The 19436-nt window shown below is 47.6% G+C and overlaps 1 protein-coding gene across 5 annotated transcripts in view; it reads left to right on the top strand.

The window, feature by feature from the left end:
• Positions 1-351: 351 nt before the first annotated feature.
• RGS3 (regulator of G protein signaling 3) overlaps positions 352-19436 on the top strand; it is a 131604-nt gene continuing 112519 nt past the window's right edge. For 2 of the 5 annotated variants that reach the window (XM_067040935.1, XM_067040933.1), the window contains exons 1-3: positions 362-537; positions 2014-2194; positions 17099-17149. In XM_067040935.1, the coding sequence (XP_066897036.1) occupies positions 2092-2194; positions 17099-17149 (154 nt within the window). In that variant the 5' untranslated portion in view covers positions 362-537; positions 2014-2091. Of the gene's footprint in view, positions 538-2013; positions 2195-3646; positions 3837-17098; positions 17150-19436 lie in introns of those variants that run through there. The other 3 variants (XM_067040937.1, XM_059071241.2, XM_067040936.1) reach the window with 3 other exon arrangements.

Here is a 19436-nt window from a genome sequence, read left to right as displayed (position 1 = left end):
CATCTTTGTTGCTGTAATTACCAGTCTCATTCTTTCCATTTTTGTTATTGTTGCCCTGTGAAATCATTTTTTCTAGAACAGCAAGAACATGTAAAGCTTTCTCAGCTTGGTAGGTTAATATATACAGGTCTACGAGCGAAAAACACACTGCTTGGGCAAATTTTTCTTCAAAAGGTTCTATGAACTGATAAAGATTTTCACCAATGGATATGGCTTCTGTATACTGTTGGACATGATACAGGATGACTGCTTGATTGTAATATAACATACTGCTTTCAAGATCATCTAGTCCATCCATTTCTTCAACAGCCAAGTGCACCTGATTCTTCAGTTGGTTAAGTGTCTGTCTTAAACTATCTGTTGTTGTCTGGTTACTTTTGAAAAACTCAGCTACTGCCGTATTCAAAATTATTTTATAATCGTCTTTGTTTATATCTTGTAGGCAGGCAAGATGTTGCAGACAGACATCATAATTTCCAGCTGTAAAAGCCTGGAAAGCACTGGTGGACAACTCCTTCTCTTGATCAGTGATCTCAGGTCGCTTCTTGGATACTTTTTGTCCCATATTTTTTTACTTCTGACTATTGCCCCGAGTTACTATCAACTTTACTATGTGGCCACACTTTCACTCTTCACTCCGGGGATTCACCTACCGAGATTCAGGTGTCCCTCTTGTCAAGTCCCTGTTTGGGCGCCACTTGCCGCCAGCCGCGGCGGGTCCTCAAAGTGTAGCAACAATTGACGAGAGGGGGTAGGGAACTGAATGCACCAAGGTATGGGATCAGAAGGGCACAAGCAACTGATGGTTGCAAGGCAAGTTTAATAATAAAGCATAGCCATATATATATATATATACCCCTAAAGCAGGGAATTTGCTTAGTCATTCCTTATCGGCATCAGCTGGTTAATTGGCTTCTCGGCTTAGTCACGCCTTATCGGCATCAGCTGGTTGATTGGCTTCTCGGCTTCTCCCTCAAAGGCACCAATTTCCTCTCCAGGGTTGCTTTTCCTAGCTTTAGGGAACAACCAGGGACTCCCAGTAACAGAGCAGGTCCCTGGAGCGATTTGGCCAAAGGCCATCACCTTTTTTACGTTCCTACCATGAAGTCCAGGATGCATACCAAGGAGAGTACAATCGGGCCCTGAGGCTTATGAGGGTCCTAATGGCGCCTTCCTCAGAGGGCAATGCTCGCCACACTGTTGTATGTGTAGTTTGTTTATGTATGTGTGGAGTGTGTGTGAGCGTTAGAGGGATACTGAGGCCCATGACCAGGGGAGCTAGAGGGTTCAGGGCATGTCAGAAAGCCAGGCGTGGTCCTCAAACTCCCTTGTCTTTTTGGAGAAAGCAGGGCCATAAACCTCAACCCTTTCTGGATGTCTGCTGTAGGCAGTACTGTGGGTTAATGGGGCCAGTGTCTCCTGCAGTGCCACTGCCCAGGCTCCCATTCACTTCTGTCCTCCCCCTCCTGAGAAAAAAGTGACCTGCCCCTTTAACAGAAGGAAGCTTCTAGTGCTCTACTAAGTAAAGTGGCCTTACTGTTGGTGGTGAGGGCGGTGGAGGTGGTGCCACCACAAGTCAAATCACTATCAGAGTGGCACTGGGGTCCCCAACTGATGAGGCAGGAGGAGTCAGGAGGGAACCTGCAAGGCAGCAGGACCTTTGTCCCGAGTAGGGGTGAAGTGCCAAGTGTGGGCCTCAGTCTTTTCTCCCCGAGGCCACATCCAGATAATGCAAGTCTACCCAGCTCTCCTGCTGGCTTCTACCCTCCTGAATGTGTATCTGCCGGTTGCTCACAGCTTCCTGAGTCCAAGGTGGTCTCCCTTAGGTGCTACAGTGGTCCCTGAGCTGTGAAGGGGCCACTGTCACCTTGGGCACATCACTTTTCCCTTTGTGGGCCTCCCTTTGCTCAGACTCCTGAACATCATACTTCTTAACTCGTACTGGGGCAGACCCCCCTTTCAGGGGGCATCCTCAGGCCATGCCTCACTCATGCCCCCATCTTGGTCCCGCAGGTCTACAGCACTTCCAGCCTCCGTGTCCTGTCTGAATCCTGTGGCTTGAGCCTGAGGTTGCCTGTTTTCCTTGGCTGGATGGAGTGGCAGAGCCGGGATACTTCCCTGCCCAGAAAGGCTGCCTGGACTCAGACTTACCCAGCCAGGAGACGGATCAGGCCTGCTCAAGTCCAGGGTGCGGGTAAGTCTGTCTGTCACTGGGCTGGGGCCAGGGGAGCAGGCTTGCCCCTGCTAAGGGCAGTGTTCAAGGAGTTGGGGTGGGGGAAAGAGCAGAGCAGGGCTTCACAATGTGCCAGGATTTGAACAACCCATTGGCCTTTATGTGACTCATTTGCACTTGACCATTACTTTGTTGATTTCTGGGCTCCTTTTCCGGTTTCTGCTCCCCTCTGGTGGCCAGCTGGCCCTGTGGCATCTAGTTTCCTTACCTGCCTCAAGAAGGCAGGTCTGCTCCCTCCACCTGCCATTGGCCATGGGGCAGGAGTGGAGGCCAAGGAAGGACAGGAGGAGGATGGCCTTTGGGGCAGACCAGGCCTGGGTTCAAATTTCAGCCCTGCCCACCTTGGCAAAGTCACCTGCCCTCTCTGTGTGAGATTTACCAGGTTTATCCCTGGTAAATTGGGGCTAATACTTCCTAGGGTTACTGTGAAGATTAAATGAGAAGATGTGTGTAAATTGCCCAGCTCAGCCACTGGCACCTGGTACTCCATACATATAACTTTTCTCCCCACTTTCTTTCTTGCATCCCCCAGCCTTGTCTTGAGTGGATCACTGAGCCACAGATATCCATTTGGCAACTGCCGACACTTCCCATTTTTAGATTCACATAAGACCAGCAGCTTTCCCCATGGCAGCAACAGAGAGCTGCAGAGCAGATGTCTTTGAAACTGCTCCCGGGAGGCATCCCATGAATGTTTGCCGACAAAGCAGTGCAGGGGCTGACCTTCCTTCCAGCTCTGCTTCCTTGCAACAAGCTCTGGAGATTGAAAGTGCCTGCCCCCTCCACATACTATACTGTGCATTTCTGTCCGCTCAGATGCTGGGGGCCAGGCTGCCCATGGGGGGCCATGAGGCTGTCTGGAGGAAGCTGCTCTGGTCTGGACCTGTGCCAGGCTGCTCTCATCCAAGAGAAGGCTCAAGAGAGAGATGGAGGGGCCAGGGTCAGGGAAGGGCCCTGCAGCTGGTGGGAGGTGGAGGTCCAAGGGTGGAGAACGTTTTTCCAAACCCCATCGCTTTGGGCCAGGAGGGTGCTCCCCTGCCCTTGCTTGGGTCTGGTGAGTACAGGTCTGAGCTTCAAAGCATGTTATAAACCTGGCTAATTGCTGGCCTGGGGCATCTGGGCGAGCAGGCCAAGCCCGCCGAGTGGGCGCGCCAGGAGCCGCGGGCCTGATATGGGGCTGGCACCTGCAGCCCAGAGCGGCCCCCGAGCCCCGAGCCTCGGTGGGGCCACCCATCCTGCCGGCTCCACGGGGAGAACCACCGTCCCGGCAGCAGATGGGCCGCGGGCGTCTCCTCCCCTCGGCCGGTGGCGGCTCGGTCAGGTGGAAATCTCCCCATTCAAACCGGCGCGGGCCAATCAGGGCCTGGCGCGCCCGCCGGTTCAAACGCGCGCTGCAGCCGGCCTCCCGCTCCCGCCGCCTAGACACTGGCGCGGGGGCGGTGAACCTGCTGCCTCGGTTACTGAGAGCAACACAGACGCCTCGAGTTACAGGCGCCCCGGCCCGGCCGGAGCGGGGCCATTGCCATGGAGCGCTCCCTGCACCGCGTCTCCCTCGGGAGCCGGCGCGCCCACCCGGGCTTGTCCTTCTACCTCACCACTTTTGGTAAGTGCCCGCGGCGGCTGCCGCCAGGGGCTGCTTCACCCTGCCCGCAGCGCCCAGAGAGGGCAACCCCCTCGTGGTGGCAGGTGAGGCAGGGAGCAGCCATCCTTCTGTTTGGGGACATCTGCCTCCCGTGGTCGCGCAGGAGGGGCTCAGGGCACAGGCTCAGGCCGCGCAAGCCGCTGGGCCCCGCCTGCTGCCTGGCCACTGGTGCCGAGCGCAGTTGGTTGGGCCTCGCTTGGCTGGAACAGTCGTGCCCCAGTTAATCTTTCAGGGATGGGGTTTGCCACCACTGAGCTTCCCATTAACAAGCAGCTCAGGGTTAAGTCAAGGTCTTGTTACTACATCTCCAGACCTCCTCAGTCCTCTTTCCTTTGGCTCAGGGACAGGACAGGTGCTGGGTCAGCCCCGATGGCCTTGGCTTCCTGTGGGCTCACTTTGGAGAGGCTGCAGTGCTACGGCTCCAGTGGATGCCTGACCTGCAGCAAAGATGGGAGAATTCTCTCCTCCAGGAGCTACTGCGCTCTCAGCAGGGTCCCAGGGCAGCCCTGGGGGCTTGAGGCAGAAAGAATTGGGCAATAGGCTCCTGCTTCCAAGCCCCTAGATAGCAGGAGTGGGTTCCCCCAAATAACAGCTGGGCAGCAGCTGCCCCAATGGTCTGGGCCAACCTGGCCTTCCAAGTCCCCACAGTAAAGATAAATGGCCGTGTCCTAGGATACAGCTCTTCCTAGCCCTTGTTTCCTCACTGGTTCTGCAACTCTCTGTGGGGAGGGAGTTATGTCTCCTCTCTGAAGACTTGAGATCCCGAGAGGAAGGTCTCCCACTGGAAGAGTTCTCTCCTGCTTCCTTCATTAGTTCTGTTTCCTTGACAAATGCCGTCCCTCTTCCAGGCTGCTGATTTCTTTGTACACTGAGTGATCTTTGCTTGTCTGCTTGGGAATGAAGAGTTTTACCAGTGGTTTTCAAACGTGGCCAGTTATCAGAAGCACCTGGAGATCCCAGAGATCCTGGTTTAATAGGTCTGGGGTGCAGTCAAAGAATCTGTAATTTTAAGAAGCCACAGAAGTATTTTGTTGATGAGCCAGGTTTGGAAGCTATGGATTCAGAGTCAGTTGGCTATCAACTATTCAGTTTGATAGCCAACTTGGACTCCCTTAAAATGAAGGTCTTTGCTAAGTTTTCCTCAGTTCACTGGCTTTTCCCCAGCATGGCAGGCAGCCCCTGGCCTTCAGCAGTGGGCTTTGCCCTGGTGGAACCAGAGGAAGCTGCTGCTTAGCTGGTAGTTCCCTGAGCACAAATAGGTAAAGGGAGCTAAATTTCCAGCATCTCTGGAACTGAAAAGAAACAAAATTGTTTTGACCAGAATTTTTTTCAGGGAGAATACTGTATGGAGTATGTTGTGATTTATGTATTTGTGTGTGTGTGTGTGTGTGTGTGTGCGCGTGTGCGTGCGTGTGCGTGTGCGTGTTTGTGCGCATGAGTACAGCTCCTTGTCCCCCAATAAGGGGCACCTTCAAGTAACGTTAGTTGGCCATACATTATGTAGCCTTCTAAGGAGGTGGCCTGGCTTCAAGGGAGGGGGGTAAGTAAACTAGAGCTCGAACCCAACTACTCCAGAGAGATTTTATATTTATGAGAAATGGTATAATTTGAAAAAGCCATTACAGGTGCACATAAGTTTTTTTTTCCTTCAGGATTATATATTTTAATTTTATTAGTATATTTGTTAACTTAAAAAATAGCTTTTTTGAGATATAATTCATATACATACAATTCACTCATTTAAAGTATACAATTAAATGGTTTTCAGTACATTCACAGAGTTGTGTAACCATTACCACAGTCAGTTTTAGACCATTTTTATCCCTTCAAAAAGAAACACTATACCCTTTAGTTTATTACCCCCAATTCCCAATCCCCTCTGTCCCCTAACTCTAAGCAATCACTAATTTACTTTCTGTCTTTATATACTTGCTTATTCTGGACATTTCATATAAATGGAATCCTATAATAGGTGGCCTTTTGTGACTGGCTTCTTTCAGTTAGCATAATGTTTACAAGGTTCATCCATGTTGTAGCATATATCAGTATTTCATTCATTTTTACGGCTGAGTAATATTCTATTGTATGGATATACCACATTTTATTAATTCATTGATGGACATTTGAATTCTTTCTGTCTTTTGGCTATTATGACTATTGCTCTGCTATGAACACCGATACACAAGTTTTTGTGTGGACAAATGTTTTCAGTTCTCTTGGGTATACACCTAGGAGTGGAATTGCTAGGTCAAATGGTAACTCTATGTTTAACTATTTTAGAAACTATGAAACTCTTTTCCAGAGTGGTTGCACCATTTTGCATTTCTGTCAGCAAGGCATGAGGGTTTTGCTTTCTCCACAACCTCACCAACACTTGCTATTATCTGACTTTTTGATTCTAGCCATCCTAGTGGATGTGAAGTGGTTATCTCATTGTGGTTTTGATTTACATTTCCCTGATGACCAGTGCTATTTAGCATCTTTTCATGTGCTTATTGGCTATTTGTATATCTTCTTCAGAGAAAAGTTTATTCAGATTCTTTGCCCATTTAATTTAAAAATTTAAAATTAATTTAAATAGCCAATTTAAGGACTACTTGTTTATTTTTGAGTTGTAAGAGTTCTTTATATATGCTAGATACTAGTCCCTTATCAGATATTATTTACAAATATTTTCTCTCAATCTGTGGGTTTTTTGATCCACTTTCTTTTCTTTCTTTCTTTTTTTTTTTTTTTTTTTTTTGCGGTACACGGGCCTCTCATTGTTGTGGCCCCTCCTGTTGTGGAGCACAGGCTCCGGATGCGCAGGCTTAGCGGCCATGGCTCATGGGTCCAGCTGCTCCGCGGCACGTGGGATCTTCCCAGACCGGGGCACGAACCCATGTCCCCTTCATCGGCAGGTGGACTCCCAACCACTGCACCACCAGGGAAGCCCGATCCACTTTCTTGATAGTGTTCTTTGCAGCTCAAATGTTTTTCATTTTGATGGAGTCCAATTAATCCATTTTTAATTTTGTTGCTGTGCTTTTGGTGTCAAATCTCAGCATCTACTATCATATCCAAGATCACAGAAATTTACCTCTATGTTTTCTTCTTAGAGTTTTATAGTTTTGAGGGCTTCCCTCGTGGCGCAGTGGTTAGGAGTCTGCCTGCCAATGCAGGGGACACGGGTTCGAGCCCTGGTCTGGGAAGATCCCACATGCTGTGGAGCAACTAAGCCCGTGCGCCACAACTACTGACTGTGCTCTAGAGCCCACAAACCACAACTACTGCAGCTTGCGCACCTAGAGTCTGTGCTCTGCAACAAGAGAAGCCACCGCAATGAGAAGCCTGCGAACCGCAACGAAGAGTAGCCCCCGCTTGCCACAACTAGAGAAAGCCCATGCGCAGCAACAAAGACCCAATGCAGCCAAAAATAAATTAAATAAATAAATTTATTTTTAAAAAAAGAGTTGTATAGTTTTGACTCTTAGAGTTAGGTCTTTGAGTTTGAGTTAAAAGCTTATTTTTAAAAAATTGTTTTGAGTTAATTTTTGTATATGGTGTGAGGAAAGGATCCAACTTCATTCATGTGTATATGGTATCCAGTTGTCCTGGCATCATTTGTTGAAAATACTATTATATCGTCATTAGATGGTCTTGGCACCTATGTTGAAAATTAATTGACCATACATACATGAGTTTCTTTCTGGACTTTTAATTCTATTCCATTAATCTGTTTGTCTATTCTTATGCCAGTATCACACTGTCTTGAAAACGGTTGCTTTGTAGTAAGTTTTGAAATTGGGTACTGTGACTCCTTCAATTTTGTTCTTCTTTTTCAAGATTGTTTTGACTATCTTGGGTTGCTTGATTTTCCATATGAATTTAGGCATAATATTTTATATAGAAAATAAAAACCTAAATTCATAAAAATGTTTGATAAATATTTAAAGCATATCTTCTTGAAAGAATACCAACTTATTAGCTTGCCTGAGGCAACAGATAATTCACTTACCTGGGATTTGGTCCAGGGCCTGAATGTGGTGAGTGATCATGGGAGAGAACAGCTTGCCTTTCCTCCAGGGTGTCTGAGCCAGGAGGTGATAGGCAGGCTGGACGCGTTCTGAGGGCTGCAGGGAGCTGTGGCCATTCGGTGACACAACCTAACTCTCTTTAGAACAGTTATACCCAAATGAAAGCTGTGGGTAGTGGCTCTGCCTGTAAGCTCTAGAGCAAGTGCCTGGAATCTTGGGCTTGCTAGAAGGAAGTCAGAAAAATGTGGTTCTGCAGGCAGAGTAGACTAAGGAATGTTGTTAATTTGGTGGGCATTTTCTTTGTTTTTCTATGTTTGTTGTGATAGTACAATATTAGCTGGGACCTGTCCCTCCTTTCTCTGCCTCTCATTAGAAGCCACAGAGATAAAAAGTCCATTTTCTGTAGTGAGAATGAAGCTTGGGAACAGGTGCCAAGCAGGATCTTGTGTTGGGCAGTGTGAAGTCAGGCCCTGAACTTGAGGCCTGCGACATGTCCCTGCCAGCTGCCCCTGTCTCGCCCGGCTGCTCTGAGCCCAGGACGATGGGGAAACCCATCCAACCATTTCTCAAGAGCTTGTCATTTGCTGGTCAGGGGCCTCAGCATTTATTGGCTTTCCTGTCATTTGGAGTCCATTTGCTTGGGAGCATTCAGAAATTCTCAAAGTCTGGGCTGTTGATAACCCTTTGTTTTCTTTTCCAGTTCTGCTCTCTCTGTTCTTTTTTAAAACACTTTTTATTATGAAATATAACACACATACAGGAAAGTGTCCCTCCAAATGATGTGCAGTTCAGTGATTTATTGTGAAGCAAATACTGTGTAACTTTCACTGGGGATTGGCTTCTGGATTGCCAATATCCAGAAACCTCATGTTTGATATGTAAATAGTTTTTTTCTTTATCATTCAGTTCAAAATGTTTTCTAATTTTCAAGTAATTTCTTCTTGAATCCATGGGTTATTAATTATATTTCTTAATTTCCAAATAGTGGGGATTTTAGTAGTTTTTTTGTTCCTTATTTTACCTTTATGCAGAGAATGTACTCTGCATCCATTCAGTCCTTTGATGGCTCAGCTTTTATATATGTTCTGTGTGTACTTGAAAAGATCTGAAGTAAGTGGGTGTAGTGTTCTTTGCATATGTCAGGTTTAGGTCGAGTTTACTACTTACTATTCATATATTCTATATCCTTGCCGATTTCCCCCCCCCCATCAGTTACTGAGAGAAGTGTGTTAAAATTCCTACTATGATTATAAATTTATCTATTTCTCATTATAGTTCTGTCATTTTTTCCCTTTATATGTTTTGAAGCAATATTAAGAACATACAAATTTAGAATCATTATCTTTCTGATGAGTTGAAACTCTTATTATTCTGGTCTTCATTTATTGTTATGAAGTCTTCTCTTCATTTCTAGTGGAGACAAAGTCCACTTTTCCTGAGATTGACATAGATACCCAGCCTTCTTTTGGTTAATAATTGCTTGGCATATCTTTTTCCATCCTATTTCTTTCAATCTTTCTGTTTCTTTACATTTTAGATGTGCCGTGTCTGTTACAAACGGCAGGCACAGACTTGTTATTTTTTTTCTTCTTAATGCAGACCTGGGATGATATCTTCTTTAAAAAGATCTTTATTTGTTTCTGTCAGTTGCTGGAGGTCACCAGCATCTGGAATAATCTTAATTCAATGTTAGGGACTCAGATTGAGGTGAGCTGCAGTCCCTTGAGGAACTGTGACCATGGTTTACTCTGTTCCTAAGGAGCAACCCTTTGGGGCTCCAACCCAAAATGTAGGGGTGCAGAAGGACCCCACTTCTTGGCAGGCCCTGGTCTCCAACTCCAGCCCAAGAGGCAAGAAACTCTGCTCAGGCTATCAGACTTTGTTACCTCTGGAATTTGTAAATATTCCCAGGAGAAAATTAGCCCAGAAAAACAGTAAACTTAATTGCATGGACCTCCATCCCCCCAGATCCTGCTTCATAGCTCCTCTCTATCTTGTTACATCTCCAAGAAGCTGATTTTAAATATTTTGTCTAGTTTTTCTAGATTTCCTCAGTGAGTCTGTCTTCCCAGGAATAGAAGTCCCCTACGTATGTTTTCTAATTTTTCTGACTTGTTTTTTTTCTTTTTCTTCTTTCCTCCCTTCCTATTGTCATTTCAGTGGGAATGCCTTCTATTTGCCAGGCGCTTCACGTATATTAGTTCCCACTTTTACAACAGCTCTATTAGGGCTGTATTATTATTATTCTTTCCATTGTACAGATGAGAAAACTGAGGATGTAGTGATTAAGGATCGTCAGTGGTGGAACCAGGACCCAGACTAGGTCTTAATGATTCCAAAATGCTTTGCTTAGAGATACATGCTTCCTCTCTTGTGTTTTTCATATTAGACTTGTTCTGCTGGAAAACTTCATTTGATAGTGAAAAAAATAATGAAAATGTAAAACATAATGAAAATAGGGGACTTCCCTGGTGGTCAGTGAGTAAGACTCCATGCTCCAATGCAGGAGACCTGGGTTTGATCCCTGGTTGGGGAACTAGATCTCACATGCATGCTGCTACTAAGAGTTTGCATGCCGCAACTAAGAAGTCCGCATGCTGCAACAGATCCCACATGCTGCAAAGAAGATCCTATGTGCTGCAACTAAGACCCGGTGCAGCCAAAATAAATAAATAAATAAATAAATAAATAAATAAATATTTTAAAAGCATAATGAAAATAAATGATTGACTCCATTGTATGGCTCAAAGCTATTAGCAAGCACATAACAGGTGCTAATCATTATATAATAACATACTTAACGTTGGAGAAGCCTGTAATATGAAATGGATACAGATGCTGAGTAATTTATAAAATGTGATAAAACTGACAATTCTGGAATTAAACTTATATGACTTTATATAGATGTGATTAAATTATTATAATAAAACTTAAAGGAGAATTGGAAAATGCAGGATAATGTGAATTTTCTATATATTACAGTATTGTACACAAATGTGTATAAAAGAAAACCATTTACTCTGCAGGTAAAGCATTTTCTTGAATGTGCTGGGCTGTCCTTGGGTTAATGTGGGACATTTCTAGATTTTGCAGTTTGGTGATAATGAGTATGGTTTAAATCTATGAAAATTCTTTATTAAGAAAATGACGGACCTCAAAATCTGGGAGTCTTCTTTATCCTTAGTCATACTATGCTGATCTATCTTAGAACTGTATTTTCTTAACAATTTTTAAAATTGAAAAATTGCTTCAGAACTGAGATCAGATTTATGTCACCCAATTGTGGAGGCAAACATGGGTATGTATTAGTTATCTACTGCTTCATAACAGGTGATCCCACTACATATTGGCTTATAAAAACCAAACATTTTTTATCTCACTGTTTCTGTGAGTCAGGAGTTTGGGGATGGCTTAGCTGGGTGTTTTTGCTGAGGGTCTCTCACGTAGGTTGCAGTCAAGATGTTAGCAGGCTTATGCTGGCAGTGCAATCTACTTCTGGAAGGAAAAACAGCTTGGGAAGCCACATGAATATGAAGTTTCACAGGAAGCAGAGAGTCAAATGAACAGGGTTGAATTGACCCATCAAGATTTTTCTTCCACCACGGCAGCCCCCTCCTCACTTTCGTTCTGCCAGCACTTACCGTCAAAAGCCAGGGCCGCTTCTCCAAATGGAACTCAAGGTTCTCCCTCCTCAAAACAAAACACTTGAAATTCTCCAGGGCTGCATCCTAAGAGCTGTGTGGCTCCAGTTCCCCAGCACCGCTACCGTTTCTCCCTTAGAGGCAGAGAATGAAATGCATGAACAGGGCATAACCCTCTCTGAGTGTTAGCGGCTGGCCAGGCTCCATGTAGACCCAACCTCCTTTGTATGTTTGTCCTGTTATCATCCTCCTTCCTGTGGCTTTCAACACATGACAGCTCATAAATGGGGAATTGCTTTTGGGGTGAATTGAATTTGGGGGTGACTGCTGCTCCATGCTAGCCAGGCAAGTCCCTCATAAATGTAGTCTCCGCACACCTCTGGGTGGTGGGAGCTCCTTCTAGCACACATTCCTGCTGATCCTGTGTTCAGCAGTGGTGTGCAGCCCCCATCTTCTTGCTTCATTTTCTGAGTAGGTCTCTTCCTGACTGTGTCCTGAGAGTCGGAGCTCATCTTCCTGTGGCCCTCTATTTAGGAAGGTCTGCCAGATTAAATTTCTTTAGCTGGCTTCTATAACTTTTTTCCCATAGTGTCCAGTGAGTCCGAAACCCCCAAGTCCTGTACCCAGCAGAACATGGGTTCGTTGCTTTCTCTGCACTTTCTGAATCTCACTCTCATCTGGTATTTTTCTTGCCATATGGGGCCCGTCTGGTCTCCCTTTACCTCTGGGCCCCTGCTCCCTGGTGACCTCCTGCAGCCTCTCTGGGCACCTGTCACCACCACCCTTTGCAGACAGAGTCGGTGCCCAACTGTAGCCCCATGGGAACTGGGGATGTGCCCTCTCCAGGGCTCCCGAACACCCGGTGAGGATGACTTCAGGCCCTCTAGCCTGAACTTCCTGCGTGTTCTCAGGCCACACCCTGAGCCTAGGGAGAAAGTAGGGATATTGACAAGACCACAGATTTGGGGGGGCTTGATTATCTGGTACCTAGAGCAGCTGAAGCCCCCAGGGATTCAACCTGACTTCCCCTCCTCCTGGTGGTTCATTTCTCTAGACTTGAAGACATTTCTTGGAGCCCACCCTCTCTTGGGCTTTCTCTTGGCTTCTCAAGCAAAGGACAAACCTTGTCCTGTGTCTGATGGCTCTCTCTGCTCCTGGGCCCCAGGGTTGCATTGGCAGATGCCATGGTGCATAGTTAGAGGGCTGTGAGTGTTCTGGAAAACCAGTTCAGTGCACAGGAAAGGTTTGGGCAGGGTTCTGGTCTCTAGCTCTGGCTCAGTCTACCCTGGTCCCTCTGGGCCCAGGGCAAGTCATCTTTCATCTCTGGGCAGGACTGTTCTGGCTACCAAATGAGGAGGTTGGGCAAGGTGATTTCAGGAGTCTTAGACATTTGATGGAATGGACTAAGGGGGAGGACAGAGGGGACAGTCATGGCCAAGGGAAGGGTTCTCATTCTTTATCTTGCCGTCCCTCATCCGTGAGCCTGAGAATGGGCTGGGGTAGGGAGTGTACTGCCCTGGGGACTTGGAGCTTGGTCTGCCGGGTTTGGTTTCTCTGCTGTTACAGGGTGTAGGCAGGGCCTGGAAGAGGAGCTGCGTGGAGCTGTGCAGACTCATCTGATTTCTGAGTCAGTCTTCACCCCAGGCCCATCCCCTGCTGCAGCTCCACCCTTGACCTTGCTCACGCCCCTGTCCTAGCCACTGGGCTCTGAGATCCCTGAGGGTAGGCACTGTTCAGATCTGCCCTTCCTCCCTCAGGCCTTCGTGCAGGTGCCTGGCAAATGTTTGTCAAATGGAATTAGTGACCATTTGTGTCGGGAGATTTCTCGATTCTGATTTCTGGGAAAGGGCCTTTGGAAGGTGATAGGTATTGGGCAGCACAGTGGTTCCCATGGCTGTGGAAAGCCAGATGTGTTTGGGCCCGAGTCGGCTTTGCACTGGTAACAGTTTCAGAAAAAATACGTTAACTGTAGATGCCTTTGAGTTGATGAGATCCAGTCCATGGCTGCTGGCCCTGTTCATCTGTTTCCAGCCTCCTTCTCCCACCCCACGCTGGACCTGGGCCCAGTTTTTGTAGGAGGCTTCTCAGCTCTAGGGAGCCCCAAAGTGGTAATTGCTCAGACCTTGAACTAATAATACCACGGATTCTCCTGGCGCCTTTCATCCAAGGACCTCCTCGCCCTCCAGCATTATCTGATCCCCACACAGCTCAGAAAGTGCGATGACCCCTATTATTAGCTCCACCTCACGCCGAGGACATTGTGGCTCTGAGAGAGGAGGGTAGTTGGGTCTGGGGCTGGAGCAGACCTCCTGGGCTTCTGAGATCAGTGTCCTGGGCAGGAGAGTGGCAGGGATTTCTGATGCGTGAAGAGCTGGACCAGGGTTTGCTGCAGCCTGAATTGCTTGGGACTGTAGATTAAACACCCCAAAGTTTGAGGGGCAAGATCATAGTGGTTGGTGGACTGCTGTAGAGCTATGAGGCATGGAGTTTCCCTCCTTTCTGTGCTATGCCTGTCCTTCTGCCAGCCAGCAACTAAGCGTGAGCCCCAACCACCAGTCCAGTTTCATGGGGCATGTCCAGAGATGAACAGTTGGGATGATGAGGGGTGTCTAATTGTGCCACGAGGAATGCTGGAGGGACTTCAGACTTTGGTGTAAAGGAGAGAGCCCAGAGGCTGCAGAGTGAGGTCCAGTCAATGAAAGGTACTGAGAGACCACTTTTGGCTCAGTAAAGATGCAACACGGAACAATCAGATCTATCTCAAAAGGGACAGGGCTTTCGTTGTGAGAAGTGAGCTCCCCATCACTGGAGGTGATCAAGCAGAGGCAGATAACTTCTAGACAGCGTTGTCATGGATGGAGCAGATGCAGGGCTTTCTGGATGATGTGCTGGTTTGCTGCAGGCTGGGAAGCCCTGCCCTTCCCCTGTGTCCACTGGGTAGATCCTGTTCAGTGGTTTCTTGAAGCTCTAGGAGGAGTCTATTGGATGGAGAGAAGATTTTTCCACGTGTCATTGAGGAGGAGAAGTGTGGTCCTATCTCTCCTCTATCCATGTTGGAGAGCCACTGGGTGTCTGTGAGGATGACCTGGTGTTCTGTTTTTCGTGTGTTTTTAATAAATTTATTTATTTATTTTTGGCTGTGTTGGGTCTTTGTTGCTGCACTCAGGGTTTCTCTGGTTGCGGTGAGTGGGGACTACTCTTCATTGCAGTACGTGCGCTTCTCATTGCAGTGGCTTCTCTTGTTGCGGAGCACCAGCTCTAGGTGCGTGGGCTTCAGTAGTTGTGGCACGTGAGCTCAGTAGTTGTGGCTTGTGGGCTCTAGAGCGCAGGCTCAGTAGTTGTGGCGCACAGGTTTAGTTGCTCCGCGACACGTGGGTTCTTCCTGGCCCAGGGCTGCCATCTGTGTCCCCTGCATTGGCAGGTGGATTCTTAACCAGTGTGCCACCAGGGAAACACCCCCCTTTCCTTCTTTATTTGTTTCCTCTTTAGTTTTTGTTTTTTTTTTTTTTTTTTTTTTGGCACACGGGCCTCTCACCGCTGTGGCCTCTCCCGTTGCAGAGCACAGGCTCTGGACGCACAGGCCCAGCGACCATGGCTCACGGGCCCGGCCGCTCCGCGGCATGTGGGATCTTCCCAGACCGGGGCACGAACCCGCATCCCCTGCATCGGCAGGCGGACTCTCAACCACTGTGCCACCAGGGAAGCCCCTCTTTAGTTTTTTTTTTAAGTTTTATTGAAATATAGTTGATTTACGATGTTGTGTTAATTTCTCCTGTATAGCAAAGTGACTCAGTTATATATATATATATATATATTTTCATATTTTTGCATTATGGTTTGTCACAGAATGTTGAATATAATTCCCTGTGCTATACAGTAGGACCTTGTTGTTTATCCATCCTATATATAATCGTTGCAACTGTTATAAACTGTTACAACAACTACAATAGTGATAGATTGAGATTCCTCTTGACTTCCCTCCCTCCAATTCACAGTCTCTTCCCTAGAGGTGATCACTGTTTTTAATTTGACATCCTTTCAGAACACACACACACACACACACACAGCATACCACACACAGAGAAATATATACCATGTGTATTGTTCTGCAATTTGCTTGTTCTACTTAAAAACGTGTCTCGATAATGTTCCTATTCCAGGACTTATACTGCCCCCCCATTCTTTATATCAACCCATACTATCCCGCAACACAGCTATAGTTTGTTCATTTAACCATTTTCATATGGATGGATTTTTCAGGTGTTTCCAGTTTTTTACAGTGCTGTGGTGCCAGCCTTTGTGCACACTTGAGTTTTTGTCTATGATAGTTACCTGGAAGTATAATTAATAGGTTGAATGATAAGGACATTTATATTTAATAGATTTTGTCAGAAATTACCCTCCATTTACACTTCCTCCAACGGGGTATGAGAGTATCTGTTTTCCTGCATCTTTACCAACATTTGACATTATCGTCTTTTAGATTATCTGCCAGTCAGATTGGGGGAAGGTGGTTTCTTATTAGTAATTTGCATGTCTCAGATCTCCATGAAGTTGAGCATCTTTTTGCATGTTTATGGGCCATTTTGTCATCGCTAAATTTCCAATTCAATATCCTTTGCTTGTTTTTCTATTGTGTTGCCTCATAAGTTTGTTTATGGTATGTTTAATTGTAACAGACATTTTTAAAGTTTTATGGAGTCAGATTTATCTATCTTTTCCCTGTGGCCTCTGCTTTTTTGTGTCTTGCTTAAGAGGGCCATGTCTAAGCTTAGAAACATGTTCAGAGACTCTTCAGCGTGCTCTGGTCTAGGGCTCCTCAACCTTCAATGTGCATGCAACTTCCTGGGGATATTGTTAAACTGTAGCCCTGAATTCAGGAGGCCTGGGCCAGGGCTTGAGATGCTGAATTTTTAACTATCTTCCACATGCTTCTTGTGCTGCTGGTTCTTGGACCTCACTGTGAGTAGCAAGGCTCTAAGCCAAGGTCAGAGAAAGCCTCCTTAGCTTTTCTTTAGGGAGGTCAGGATTCTGTGGAACGACTGGGGGCATTAGCATTGACTTCGAAGGATTGCTCTGCCCACAGCTGATCTCTTTCCTTTTGCTTTTCCCCAAACTCATTCATCGTATGTCCTTGTCTTGTTATTGCCTTCCCAGAACATAGCTAGCTGTTTGTCACAGCTGGAAAGCTTTGGCCAACCCCCCAGCATGGACTTCTGACTGAGACCCAGGATCCTAAACTCTCCAATCTAGCCTCACTGAGATGTGGATGCAACAGCTTTTCCAGCTGTCCAACAGTGAGAGCTCCCCGGCATTGAACTGGGCTGCCTTGTAAAGTAGTGAGCTCCCCATCACCTGGGGGAGTAAGGATGGAAATCAATACCGCTGGAGGTATTGACCTGGTGAGGAGGCTTAACTAGGTGGCTTCTGAGCTCCCTTCCGACCCAGAGACTGTATGAATCTTTGAATCGCTTCACATGGACAGAAGCACATTCCCATCAACGTCACTCCACTTTTCACCTGGCAAGGAAATGAGGTGAAGCTGTCTCTCTTGTTGTTTCCTCAGGTCAGCTGAAGCTGTCCATCGATGCCCAGGACCGGGTTCTGCTACTGCACAGTGAGTATGGCTGTGTGCCGGGCTCACTGGGGAAGGCTGGGCTACTTGGCCTCCTGCATGGAGCCAGGGCCGGGTGGAGGTATTACCATGGCCAAGCCTACTTTTTCATCTTTGTATAGTGTCCTGCCATGTGTCTGTTGAAAAAAGGTGGGTATTCACTTGGGACTCCTAGAGACATTTCCCTGGTCCTGCTCCGATGCAGGTGGAGTCCACAGCAGGCTGGAGCTGTCCCCGGGCACCTCAGCATCCTTCTTGGCCCCAGTGGAGCAGGGCCACAGAAGAGCTTCCCTGTCCTTCCTCTCGTCTTTCTTCCTTCCTTTCTTCTCTTTCTCTTTTTCTCATCCATTCATTCGTTCATTGATGGCAGTGTCACGGCCAAGGTCGCCACCTTTGGAACCAGACTGCTCGTGCCTGAATCCCGGCTCTGATACTTTCTTGCCAAGTGACCTCAAGCAAGCTTAGTTTCTCATCTGCTGGATGGCAATAAGAGTACCTATCTTATGGAATGTGGCAAGGATTAAAGGAGTCAATATTCGTAAAGTGCTTAGGACAGCGCCCAGCATGTGGTAAACCCTATATTAGTATTTGTTAAATAAGATAGAAAGCCATAAATTCCAAAAATAGTGATTGAGCATTGGCCCTGTGCTAGGGGCTGGGGACACCAAGGAGAAGCACCCACCTCTGTCTGGGTGGTGCTGATAGGATGGCAGGAAGGCTTGGAAGAGGGGGCGATGCCCACACTCCATCCTGAAGGAGGACCGAGCCTGAGCCAGGCAGAGGGGAGCAGGAGGGCTGGGCGCTTCACGCTGGGGGAGCTGCAGGTGCGAAGGCCTGGGGTCAGAGAGAGCACGATGCCCTTGAGGACTGTCTAACGTGCCTGCGGCGCAGCACAGGAAGGGGTGCAGGGGTGAGCTGGGACCGGGCCAGGAAGGTCTGATGTGCCACCCAGGGGATTTTATACTTTCCCTGCCATTTATCCATTTGTTTGTCCTTCTATCCAGCACACAAATAGTTACTGAGCTTCTGTCGTGGCCCGGCTCTTCTGTTTGGCCCCGCAGGCCCTGCCTGTCTCTCCAGACTCCCTGGCTCTTGCTGTTCAAGGCACCTTCCGCCCCCTGTTCTGTCCGGTTTTGTGCCTTCCTCGCCCCCCAACGCATCATGCTTGCTTAGGCCCCTGCCTTTGCACCCGCTGTTCCTTGCGTCTGAGCCTGCCTTCTGTTTGAACTCCTTTTGAAGAATAGGTCTCCCTTCCTCTGATTTTGTAAGAAATATGCCTGCCTTAATCTCATTAAGACTCAGGAAGGAAGGCTCATTTTGGCTCACTTTTTCCCCTCCAGGAATCACCCCCTGACCCACCTGCAGGGCTGAGTTTGTTGCTTCCTCCTCTGTGTCCTCATCACAGTCCCGACTACACTGTGTCACCCTGGTGTGTCCAGGATCTGTCTCCTTCAGTAGACGGGGAGTGTAGGGAGGGTGGGGACCATGTCTGCCTCAACTCCACGGGGGCACAGGTAGATCAAGGGGTTCATCAGGCCTGGATCCCGCCCTCAAGAACCACACCCACAGGAAGGTCTCACGCAGGAGCAGTTGCTAGGATACCAGGCAGAGGAGACCAGCAGGCGCCTGGGGTCCTCCAGCCTTGGCCTTGGGGGGCCCAAGGTGAACTTCCCAAGGACCAGCAGACGGGGGTTCTTTGCCTGCCAGAGCCTGACTCCAGCTGTGCAAACAGTTTTTGCCAAGTGCATCTTGGCCTCCCCCGGTCCATTTGTCCTGCACAGTTTGCTTTGGCTTCACCCCAGTCTTAGGCCCTTCATCACTTTCAGCCTGTTCCCCTCTCTCCTTTGGCTTCCCAGGCCTCACGCCTCAGACTACAGGGGCTCCATCTGAGCCAAGCCCTAGGGCTCAATTAAAACTGAACAGAAAAGAAAATAGAAAAGAGGCTCAGCTTCTGTTAGGTCCACTGTCTGCTTCCTACAGACCTCAGGCAAACAAGCCACACTTGCTTTCGTGGCCAGACCTGCACCCCCGCACCCCACCCCCCAATCCCTTGCCTTTATTTATTCTTGTTTTCTTTAGCAAACCTTTCTTGAGCAGCTACCTTGCCAGGCACTCTACTAAGCACCTTAGACACGTGATCTCGTTTAATCTGCACAACTACCATGTGAAGTGGATATTATTATTATTTTTTTTTTTTGCGGTACGCGGGCCTCTCACTGCCGTGGCCTCTCCCGCTGCGGAGCACAGGCTCCGGACGCGCAGGCGCAGCGGCCACGGCTCACGGGCCCAG

The sequence above is a fragment of the Kogia breviceps genome, chromosome 8 (genome assembly GCF_026419965.1).
Source record: "Kogia breviceps isolate mKogBre1 chromosome 8, mKogBre1 haplotype 1, whole genome shotgun sequence".
NCBI classification, from domain to species: Eukaryota; Metazoa; Chordata; class Mammalia; order Artiodactyla; family Physeteridae; genus Kogia; species Kogia breviceps.
Note: the sequence above shows the minus strand (reverse complement) of the source record. Positions and strands in the feature narration are given on the sequence as shown.